The 12,223-nt window shown below is 40.1% G+C and overlaps 2 protein-coding genes across 2 annotated transcripts in view; both read right to left on the minus strand.

The window, feature by feature from the left end:
• Positions 1-5,020, minus strand: part of Tm9sf3 (transmembrane 9 superfamily member 3) — a 65,498-nt gene extending 60,478 nt beyond the window's left edge. The window contains exon 1 of the mRNA XM_076834491.1: positions 4,750-5,020. Coding sequence (XP_076690606.1) covers positions 4,750-4,845 — 96 coding nt within the window. The 5' untranslated portion in view covers positions 4,846-5,020. The remainder of the gene's footprint in view (positions 1-4,749) is intronic.
• Positions 5,021-8,893: 3,873 nt separating this feature from the next.
• Pik3ap1 (phosphoinositide-3-kinase adaptor protein 1) overlaps positions 8,894-12,223 on the minus strand; it is a 118,712-nt gene continuing 115,382 nt past the window's right edge. Inside the window, exon 17 of the mRNA XM_076834424.1 lies at positions 8,894-11,833. Coding sequence (XP_076690539.1) covers positions 11,776-11,833 — 58 coding nt within the window. The 3' untranslated portion in view covers positions 8,894-11,775. The remainder of the gene's footprint in view (positions 11,834-12,223) is intronic.

A 12,223-nucleotide genomic window follows, 5' to 3' on the forward strand; every position in this document is an offset into this window, starting at 1 on the left:
TTACACTTTAGTAGACAATATTGCTGATATACTCTTTGAAAAATAAGAATTAAGAAATTAGAATTTATACTGACCAGCAAGATACAGAGAGCCAAGACTAACCACCCAAATATTATCTTCCATTTTCATGGAAAGGGACATATTTACTTTAAATACGTAACAGAGAAAGCAAAATTCAGTTTTGAGAATACTTTAGAAGTCATAATTTCAAAGTTTTTCAACTATTTCAAATACACATCTGAATTCTAATACAATCAAATTAGAAGTATATTTTTGAATAGTCTCTTGAGATAAACTGCTCTCTCTCAAAATAACTTTGAACTTAAATAAACGTTTAGTCTATCGCTGACTGCCACTGAAAATAGGGCAATGATTATGGCATTTCCAAAAACTAAACCTGCATTACAGCACTCACAAACTCACCTGCAGTAAATCTTTTATTCCCTTTATAAATCTTCAAATAAGTTTCAAGAGGTCTTATACACCCAACAAAGAAGAAAAGTTGCCAAAGTAAACATCATGCAGTGGTACAACACAGTTTACGATAGAAGCCAAGCAAGCTATCCCAGGCACAGATGGGGTGCTTCCAACATTACATGTCCCAACATTACCAGAACAAGGGGCCACAAGGAAATGGGATTTGGGCCTAGGTAGGGACACCTAAACCATAAGAGTCATACCCAAGATGATGCACTTTAAACTAACAATGGCCTGGGTTTGTTCACTGTTCCTTAAGCAACAGTTACATGCTTCAGATATTGCAAATCCTTGTCCCTAGTAGCTCCCTAATTACTCAAGTCACTCAGCAAAGCACTGTCAAATATTACTAGTTAAGGGAAGGGAGGGGGAATGGGAATAGGAAAGATAGTAAAACGAATCAGACATTACTTTCCTATGGGTATATAAGAATACACGACAGATGCGATTCCACATCATATACAACCAGAAGAATAGGAAGTTATATGTATAAAATGTCAAAATATATTCTGTCATGTGTATGTAATAAGAACAAATTTAAAAAACATTACTAGTTATGCAGAGCACAGTGCTTGGGATATCTAACAGACTGGAGCAGGGCAAGGGGGGGGTGACTTTGTGATCATGTAGAGTAAATAAACTCATAAAAAAGCAAGGCTAATCCAAAGCACTCAAAAATGACAACAAAAATCCAATGCTACAATGCAAACCTCCAAGTACAAATGCTCTAAGATTTCTTTACCCTGGATTATTGGTGTTTTAGTGCTGGCATATTTCCATATTGCTGTTATGGAAATCAGATATAGAGACAGGTAGAAAAAGGAAAGCCTAGGGATCAGAAAGCCCAGAATCTCCCCAATTCTCTCTTGAGCCAGTCACTGGGGCTCTATAGGCAATTTGTAAAGTTTGGATGAAATGATCTCCAGCCTTTCCAGTTCTAAAATTCTGAGTTTCAATTTGAAATAGTTTTTAATAGAATCATTTGGAATCTTAGGATATGTTATCATTTATTTCCAGATGCTTCCTTGTGCTTCAACCAAGAGAAGAGTATAATCAACCCTACACACCTACTTTTCAGTTACTCTCAAGAGGCCTTTTAATAACCCTTCTAATCACTAATTAGGAGCCTTTTGATTTCAAAAAATATATCCTATAATCCATATATGATTCAACTTCTATTTATTTACTTATTTATGAAGTGCTAGGGATTGAGCCCAGGGCCTCACCATGCTAAGCAAGTACTCTACCACTGACCTACCATACTCAGTTCTGATTCAAGAATTAAAATGAACATATCTTTATATAGTCTAGATGTGTATATACAAGTATATATTTCATTTTCATCATTCTGAGAATATTACAAAAACTCTGGAAAAATAAGCACATAAAAAATACTGTAGGTCACATGATCAATTGAATCCTAATTCAGCAGGTACAGTAAAAAAGGCAGGAAAAAAGCATTTTTTGGAACAGCAGGAAGTAGTTATCCGTTATGACCAACTACATAACTTGTAGAGCCCAGAACGAAACAAAAATGCAAAACTCTTTGTTCAAAGATAAGAATTTCAGCTGCATATTAAACAAGAACAGTTCAGCATGTGACTGCTCAGGTCATGCATCCACTGTGGCCCAGGAATTTAAGCCCTGTCCCTCTTTAATGCTAACCCATTATAGAGTTAGACTCACCCAAATGTTTCCTTAAGCTCTTATACATACCATCAATATACAGACCTACTCAATTTAATACCAAGGATTTTATTGTTCAATTGTTAGGGCAAAGGGCTTTAAAGCATATCAGTTGAGAGTACCTACTATTAACTCAGAATGCCCAGGGTCAAATCCCACCTCTACTCCTACACTGGGTGTGGCCTCGTGCAAGTGACCTAACTATGCTGGCCTTGGCTTCCTCATCTATAAAAAGGGAATAATATCATGCAATTCATAGTTATTAATGTAAGTTCAACATGAATTAATGTGGGTAAAGCACTTAAAAGAGAACCTAGCACATTTTGCTATAAAAATCATTAGTTTTATTTCTATCTGAAATAGTCTTCACTGAAAGGGCAAACTCTATAGCTTCTGAAAGCTGTTCTTTAATTGATAATCCAATTCTACAGGTATTTATTAAACACACACTCAGCAACCTTCCCTTGGCAATTTGTTTCCTCCTTCTTCAGTACCATTCTCTCTTCACTAGCTACTTTTTGTCTTCTTGGTAGAAAGGAAAAAAAAACGTTCACTTGATCATAGCCCTCTTCCAGTACTATAATCTGGATAAAGTGAATTCCTAGTTTTCAAGAAATATTTTCATGAAACTTAGAAAAAGTAAAATATTTTGGCTAACAGCAAACATCAGGAATAAAATGACATTTATTTGAATTTTATGCTTGTATCTTAATGCTATTCTTCATATAACTCTTGCCTTCATATGTAAACATAAAATGACATGGATTCTAAATTTTTGTACAATAACTATTTCATAAATACCATATTCTCTTTCGAGCAGAAAACAAAAACCTTTTCACAAGTATTTTGTATTTACTAATAAAAAGGTAAAAGACAATTTAGCAATAAAATTTCATTGAAACTGGCATCTACTTCTTAAATTTGTATTCTAAAGCCTTTATACACCCCTAACTTATTACTTATTGTGTGTGTGTGTGTGTGTGTGTGTTGCTGGGGATTGAACCCAGGGCCTTGTGCATGCAAGGCAAGCACTCTACCAACTGAACTATATCCCCAGCCCCTATGGTTTCATTAATAGTTATACCAATTTACAGCCTTATGAAACAAGATTAAAAAGTAGAATTTCTTCCTCAAGTATTGAAAAGTAGACTACTATTTGTATGTGGTAGAACTATAGTTGAGTTCTGGGTTTTACACGATAACTTTTCTTATGTGTCAACAAAATTGGAAAAATCTTAAAATACCACTAACTAAAAGGATGCCCAGTGGAAAATAGAAAGCAATCAATGATCACAAAATATAATTTTGATAGACAAAATTATCTTAACGGGAAAAGCACAGGATACCACAAAAATATGTCACCAATTAGGGACTTTTGTCTCTTTAAAAAAAAAAAAAAATCTACATATACAGGTAAGACGATTCTGGCTGTGTCTGAAGGTAAAATAGCCAAATTTAGAGCCTTCTTTATCTAAAATAAAATAAGAGTCCAGCTAACTCAAAGACTTGAGAAAAATTTTGCTATTTTCAGATAAAACCTAAAACCGGGTCCATTAAATAGATAGGAATTACTTCACTTCCTCATCTAACAGCAATGACAGAAAACTCCCCCAATTTTTAAAATTTAGTATGTACACAAACTCTCACGCAAAATCATAACTTAATGGGTAATGGTATAAAAATAATTACTGACCAAGCAACCTTCTCCATTTACCTGAGTTTCCTGCCTTGCTCCCGTCCACCATTCTGAAAACCATAAAGTTACAGTCCTAAGTGAAAGCCACTCCTAGAGTCGTTAACATCCATGCTTTAATGTGAAAATGCAATTAAACCGCCAATCAACTTTAGACCAAATGCAAGAGATTGTTCCGGGGCGAGGCCTTAGACTGGGAAACTTTATGATCAGAAGTGGTCCAAGTTGGAGACCACAGGGATGGAGCCGCTACTGGGGACTTAAGAGGAGAAAGTTACAAGAAAGGCCTCACAATTGAGTGCGTACAGGGTGAGAGCATACACACATGTAAACCGCTCTCACCTCGAGTTTATCAAGGCTGTCCCCACCCCGGGGTTTTAATCCGGTTTGGGCAGGAGGAAGAGGGGGAAGAAAAAAAGAAGGCTGGAGAGAATCATAAGTGGTGGGGTATTTCCTGTATGAGGGGTAACTGTGATGCATCCATCTTCTGTTATCGTCGTAGCTCCCCACAGCCGTAGAGCAGCCCCTTCCCCGGGGACACGACCCCCGAACACGCCGGCCTGCGGGCCTAGCTCCAGCAGGAAAGTGAACCTCGAGACTCCCCAGGCTCCGTCGGGTCCCCCAGGGCCCCCAGACGTGGGGGCGCGGCGCCACCCAGGTCGGGGCGGGAATGGGAGGCCCAGACACTCGGGAGGGGAGCCCCGTCCCGGGAGCGCACGGAAATGCCTCCTCCCTGCTCCCGCGGTTCCTGCTCAGCCAGGCCCGACCGGAAGGAGCTCTCGGGCGGCCGCCGGGCTGCACCAGGCCCCCTGACCCTCCAGGCCGCGCGGAGCCCGCTGGGGCGGCGGCCGGGGAAGCGGGTGGGGGCGACCGCGCCTGCTGGGGCGCCTCACCGTGTGTTCGTGCTCGTCCGCCCGGGCCCGGGGCAGCAGTAGCAGCAACAGCGCGGCGGCCGCCGCCACGCCAGGAGCGCCCGGCAGCGGCCTCATCCTCCGCGCTCGCGCCGGCCCGGCGCCGGCCCACCGACTCCTCCTCCGCCGCCGCTTGTGCCGCGGCCGATTCGCATCCACCGGGCGCGGACAGACGCACGGGGCCCGGGCCCAGCCGCTGCCTCCGCCGTCGCCGTCACCGCCCGCTCCCGAGCCTCCTCCGCCCCCCGGCCTTAGCCTCTTCCTCTGACTCAGCCACGTCATCCGGCCACCCCGGCACACGCCGGAAGTGCCTCGCGACGCGGGGCCGCAACCGCCGCCGGGCCGCGCGCCGGCCTCGCCGGCAACAACTTGAAGCCCGGGAACTGCGGGAACTTGCGCCGGCGCCGCTTGGCCTCGGCCTGGGTCCTGGCCCCTCGCGGTGGCCTGGCCAGGACCTCCCGGACGCGCCCCGGCTCTAGAGCTTGTGTGACCTTGGCCCAAACGCGTAATTCTCCGTGGCTGTGAAACGGGACTGGTCGTCTGACCTGCCGCTCCTCGAGCTTGGGGAACCAGCTCAAATAACCCTTTCATTCCGGGCTCTCCTCTACCGCTTTGAATGAGTCACTGACTCCATAATCATCATATAGGGCAGACTGTTAAACTTTTTCAGGGTTGGAGATGTGTTTAAAAGTCATTGAATATTTATTGGACCTCTGCTATTCAATCAGATGTGGGCTAGGCTGAAATTCTTGTTCATTTATTGTCCAATTATTTGTTGGACTCCCAGCTTCAGTCATAAATGCCTCTTGGAACTTAAGCTTCTCAAAGCAGAGATCTTGTTGCCTATTTTCTGTACCTAAACCCGGAGTAGGGACTCAAAAAGTACCTGTCAAGGGAACACAGGAATATGGCACCGCCTTCTATCTACACTGTCCTCCTAGCTAAAAATGGGGAACTTGTAGTTGTCTCTTAGCCGTCAGTAGTCAACAAATCATAGTATTTGGTGACTTAAAAATATCTCGATAGTTTGTTTGCTCATTCCTCGGCCAGTAACAGCTAATACTCCAAATCGCCATTCTTTGCAACAGTCTCTCAATAAGCTCCCCGCCACCAATCTTCTTCCTTCCCTGTTGATCATTCACCAAAGGTACCAGAGTGATCTTTCTAAAAGGAAGTCAGATTATATCACTCTCTTGCTTAAAACACTACTTGAATATTGAATAAATTATGGAATCACCACTAAGGTTTTCATCTGCCAGACACTATTCTGAACTCTTCACATATTGATTGATTTGATCCTCAAAAAATCCTATGCAACAGTACCTTTACTACATTCACATTACAGAGGCATTAACAAGCACAAGTTAAGTGGGCTTGCTGAAAGACCAGACTATGAAGTCTGATCCCATAATCAGTCTTTTTCTGCTAATGGATTATGAATTATACACCATTTTAAAAAGTGAAATATTACCTGCATGGACTGACGTGGACTGGTATCTAACAGGTACTTACATCAAGGAAAAAAAAGAGCATGATTTTATTTTAAATGGTAGTATGTTTGTTTACCTGTAGAAAACAAGCTGAAAGATTATGACCCAAACTACAAGTGGTTAATGTTCTACTTTGTACATACCTGTAAATGTTAGTATGTTTTTTACAGTGTGCATGACTGTGTAGGTAACCAGGGAAGGGGAGGAGTTTCTTGCTAAAGGATAAGGTCCAACTTCCATAGTCTGTTAAAATGCACCTGCACAATCAGACCCTAATTCATCTCCCCAACTTTATTTCCCACCAGTCTCTTCATCCATGTGAAGAACAGTTCTTTATAGTCTGTGCCTTTGTTTTGGATATTCTCTTAATCTAGAATCTTCTGCTTTGCCTTGTCATTTGACACTACCCTTCTAGGCCTAGTTGAATGATCACCTCTTCAGTGAGACCTTGCATAATGCCCTTAGGAAATTGAGCATCCTCTCTTTGGGATTCTAGAAGCATTTGGCATATTATGTCATAATTACTGGTCTATTTCCATTTCCTCTTCTATACTATAGTCAGACCTTTTTTTGATGGTAGGAACTATTATTTATTGATCTTTGTCTTTGTTACCACCTCCCCTCCCACCCTGTACTAAAGATTGAACTCAGAAGAGACTTGCACATAGTATGCAATCATGCACTACATCCCAAGTCCCTTCTAAAATTTTATTTTGAAACATTGTCTAAGTTGTGCAGGCTGGACTCAAACTTTCAGTCCTTCTGCCTCAGCCTCTTGAGTATATGGAATTGTAGGTATGTACCAGCACACCCACTCATTTATCTATCTGCCCCAGCTACTAGGATGGTGCTGGACACATCATATACATTCAACAACTATTTGCTGAATGAATGAGTGAAGACATTAACAAGTGAAAAGTCAAATAGCATAGCAGGATTTAAAGAATGCTTTCTAGATAGCATAAGAGACATCACAAGGCAGTACAAGATTAATTGCTGTATGACTCGTACATCAGTAATTGCTATAGAAATCAGAGAAGGCATCTTATTCATCTTTGTATATCTTCCAAGCACCTAGCTGGTGACTTGCTCATAGTGGAAGTTTGGTAAATGCTGTGTGAATGAATAATCACAGAGCCTTTGAATGAAGTGATGATGGGCAATTGAAGAACAAGCAGTGCAAGTGCTGCATTAAGATGGCTGAGTAGTTTCTTAAACATCCATCACCAGCTTCCACAGATCTGAGCCATAGCTCTTGTTGTGTTTTGTGGGGGAAATTGGGCTGGCAAATGCTTGGAGGTGTAGAGGACACAAGAAAAAGTATAAATATTATAAATAAAAAGTATAAAGTATTCACCTGAGAAAGATAGACTTAAAACCAGGAAACTTTACATACAACAGAGAACAAGAGTAATAGTACAAAAAAGATATGCACAATATGTAGCCAACAGATGTTACGTGAGCATTAAGAGCAATGACCAATGAGAAAAGGGGAGACTAGTGGTGTATTTGGGAAAGTATAATAGAGGGCAGGGCTTGTAAGGTCATTAGCTATTGAGCCTCTACTATGTGTCAGGAACTCTGGTAGGTTACCAGGGAAATGATGTTGATAAACGGCATCAGGTGATGATAAGTCTGATAGCAGCAAGTGTGGAAAACAGGAATAGGAAATAAAGGAACTGGTTAGAGGAAATGAAGTATGGCTTCAGAGATCCTTAGAACCTGATGATTTCATAGCTAAAAAAGGGGCTCAGGAGCACCATCAAAATTAGGGTTGTTTTGCCAAAGTAGGTAGTAAAAAACATCAATATATCTTATTCCACCAGATTTTTCATCTAAATAAATGAACTCCCTCATGCCAAAATAGGGAAGGAGGGAATGGCAGTGAAATGGCTGTACTTGTAATTTTAGTAAGACTCAGTTTTGGTTAAAGAGCTTATGACACGTAAAATAATCCAGAAAGTCACAACAGCGGCATTCACATAATAAAAAGATCCTTGGGCTGGGGATGTAGCTCAGAGGTAGAGACCTTGCTGACCATGTGTAAGTACCTTGGTTTGATCCTCAGCATCCTCACCAGTTAAATAAGGAAATCCTTGCTAGTTAAATAAGGCTATCTCCATGCTTCTTCAGAATGAGAGATTCCTCATCCTTTGCCTTAGACTTGAGCTTACAGAGTTTCATGGACTTATATCTTTCCACTTTATGATGATAAAACACAGAGCCACATAGGTGAGTCATGTGAAGCCATCAAGTTAGGAACAGACTAAAATAAAAACTAGGCTTCCAGACTTCCAAGCCCACATTCTCTTCCCTACACCATGCTCATACTATGTCCATGAATAAGACACTTCTCCCACACCATGGAGTTCAGTGAGCTTTGGAGGGCTAGCCTAGAAGTCTATTTTTTGCTGATTCTATGAGAAAATGAATTCCAAGTTGTATCTCAAAATATGCATTTCAACCTCCCACTCCTCCTTTTACCACCCTGGTGAACACAGAATCTGGCCAGCAGGAATGAATGAAGACCATTTCACACTCTTAATAACTTGCTTGGAAATGAACCAAACAAAATTTATTTATCCAATCAAAAAAAATATTTATATAAGCAGATTTCTTAAAATTAGGGATTGATGTTTAGGATAAATCTTAAAATTATCCAAATTAATTACTTGTCTTTCTCAAAAATAAATATTACTAATGCTTCCTCCACCACGCTGCTGTAAAACTACACACTATTCGTTGAAGGAGGAGCAGGAAAAAACTTTTACTTCCTGGAATATGGGATAGGTATCTAAAAATCCCAGCTATTAAAATGATACTGGACTGATTAGGATCTTTATTGTTAATAACAAAGCAAAGAAAAAAATGAGGGTTGGGTAACTTGACTTGTAAAAATATTCATTAAAGTCATCCACATTCCATCACTTTGTGTAATTATGGCAAAGCATAAGGGTTTATTCACATCATTAAATAAGTCAAGTTAAATTATTTGACAGAAAAACAACCTCTTGTTCAGAATCTCTCAGTCTTATACTTTATGGCTTATTTAGTTGGGTTATCTGCTCCTGGCTTTTAACATAAGATGAAGGAACAGTGCTGGCCTAGTAATTGGAGGCCAGTCTACCTTCTAAACAGGGACAAAAATAATAGCAGTGAATATGACCAATTCCTTCCCTTTCTATTAAGCCAGTCTGTAAAATCTTGCAGAAGAACGGTGGAAGCAGAGCTGTCTCCCAAAGCATCATAGAGAATACTCTGGAACAGTCTACTTAGATACTGCTTATAGTTTAGTTTCTGATCCTCATGATATTCACAGTCTATGGTTTTGTCACATAATGTATTCCTAAAAAGGTATACAAATCTTTGAGTATGTGGAAATAAGTTTATGTTATAATGTGCAGTTTTCTTTTTAGAAAATAAAATTTTCTCCTCAACATTAGCAAAATTCTTTGATAACACAGTACCATTTTTTAATCTAAATACTTCCTTCTTTTATATGCAGCTAACCAGCTTGGATGTTCAATGAGGATCCACTGAGAGCCTAAGACTTGTCACTTATGACTGGGTACCTCTGATCAGTTCCAACCATGTCTAAAGTGGGCCACATTCATGAGACACAGGCTTCTCATCAGCATTTTCATTTTGTGTCTTCTACTTATTTTAATATAAGAACAAAACACAATAAATAATAAAATATTGCACAGTGATGCTAACACCATTGGCCGATATAGATTTTACCATGTTATTAATCATGCTTATTCATCAGAGTATGCACAAAAACTGTTTAGCATTCAAAAAGAGATTTAGAGGTACTGGATATTTAAAAAGTATCTCTTATCAAAATCAAATATTTTTTAGATAAAAGACTGTCTATAAAAAACAGGAAGAACAACTGTATCAATATTGTAATTTCTTATTCTTTTTATCTCACATACTTCTGTTTCTCCCCAAGAAGTGATAAAGAAAGCACAGGGACCTTTGAGGGCACATTCACAGAATGGCTACCATGTGCCAGGCACTACACAAGATAATCAGTGCAAACACTCTCAATATGGTGTGGCCAATACTGTATTTTATATCAAAACCAAAACCAAACAAAACCTAAGACTCCCCCAGAAGCTCCTAACTTCAATAAAAGTTCTTGTTTGCTGTGCTGAAGAATGAGATTGAGAAAGAACCTTTAATTATTAGAAAAAGATCTGATAAAACTGTATTTAAATGGCCCATTAATGATGTGTTTTTTATATATCTGTGAGGGATTGGAGAATAAGTCTATTTTCTGGTCTGGTCTGAAGCCACCAGATTTCTGATATTTTTAAAGCAACAGTTAAGATACTGATTTTACTAAATGTTTAAGCATCATTAAGGATGTGAGCTTTAAAGGTATACTTGTTTGATGGGAACTCAAAACTCATGACATATGTAAGTCTCTACTTTCTCTGCACAAACAGATTTACCAAACCTGGTTTAATAATAAGTCTGGGAGAAAATAGACAACTATTACTATTGTAGATTCTTTCTCCCTCTTTAGACTCTTCAGCAGTGTGTGTGGGGGGTGGCGGGGGGGCGGGAAGCCAAAGCTCTTCCTATCTCTTTATAGCCAGAACTAAGACTTAGGAAGACAAGAGAACAAGAAATGGGCTCCCTGGAATCCCAAGCTTCTGGTTCTAACCACTTTCAGTGGTTCCCTGGCAAACATCACTGTCTTGAAAATGTAAATTTCTAAACTGAAAGAGCTACTTGGTAGTTCCATGCCTTGGAGATGTGGAAGAGAAAAGCTTCTAGAACGCCAATAATCAGTTGCTGGTGAATTTCTACATATAGGCATTTCTTGAAGGAAAGAGGGACTGTCCTTTTGGATGGAGAGTGTAGTAACCTAGAATCAGCAGACCCAGATTCTAAACCTTCCTCTTCTTCTACCAACCAAGCACTCTTGGTTCTAGACTTGTAGGGGACCCCAGATTTGCCTTCTGTATAAGAAGAATTAGGACTAATTTTTTTCCAAAGTCTTTTTCAGGTTTTTGTATATGACTAGTTCTACCACTCAAACACACTCCTGAACATACAGGAAAGTAGAAGAATTATTTTAAATTAGGTCACTTCTTTTCTTACTTGAATACTGAAAGTCTTATACTCCCGTCTAGAAATTAGACTGGACTAGCAAATACATAGGGACTAATACAAGTGCACTGCCATATAATCACTTATAAAGTACATTTCTGATCACTCTTGTTAGATTTCTGATATGAGAGATTTGAGGTAAGTGTCCTGATTGAGTCTTCATCCTTTTGGCAAACAAGAAAGAGGATCAAAATACTTGACGATGGTGAATCAAGTCCTTGGTTTTCACTTCTTCATTCCTCTTCAAGGATAACCCAAGCCAGCAGGGTTGCAACAATGTCAGCAATGAGACTGGATCTTAAAGTCAGCAGTCATGCCAGAAAACTCAACATGAAGTCATCATTAACAGGCTGGAAATTGCAAGTCTTAAAAAGGCAGGTCTTAGGAGACGGAATCAGCGACCTCTGGGTGGAACAGGTGGAGGAGGAAGGAAGGTCTCTCTGGCTGGAGGTCTGAAATGAAAGATAAAGCAACTCTATTTTAAAAGTAACCTGATTAAATACCTCTTAGGCATCCATGATTTGTGGTAAACTTTGTGTAATATACAAAGGACAGATCCCTCAATTAATGAAACTGGACCCACCCTGAAAGTGTCTGAGTGACATGCATGCCAGCGGTGGCTCACAATCCTGGCTGCACATTAGAATCACCAGTGGAGCTTTTAACAATACCAATTCCCAGGTTCCATCCAAGATGCATCCCATCATAATCTCTGGAGGACATGGCTCAAGCATTGAAACATTTTAATAGTGTCCCTTCTGTAACCACCTGTATTAACTACATCTTTTATTTTCTGATGCTTTTCCCTCTTGGAGTCTTGTCACCCTTGGAGGGACTGTTTT

Source organism: Callospermophilus lateralis, chromosome 15, assembly GCF_048772815.1.
Source record: "Callospermophilus lateralis isolate mCalLat2 chromosome 15, mCalLat2.hap1, whole genome shotgun sequence".
NCBI lineage: Eukaryota > Metazoa > Chordata > Mammalia > Rodentia > Sciuridae > Callospermophilus > Callospermophilus lateralis.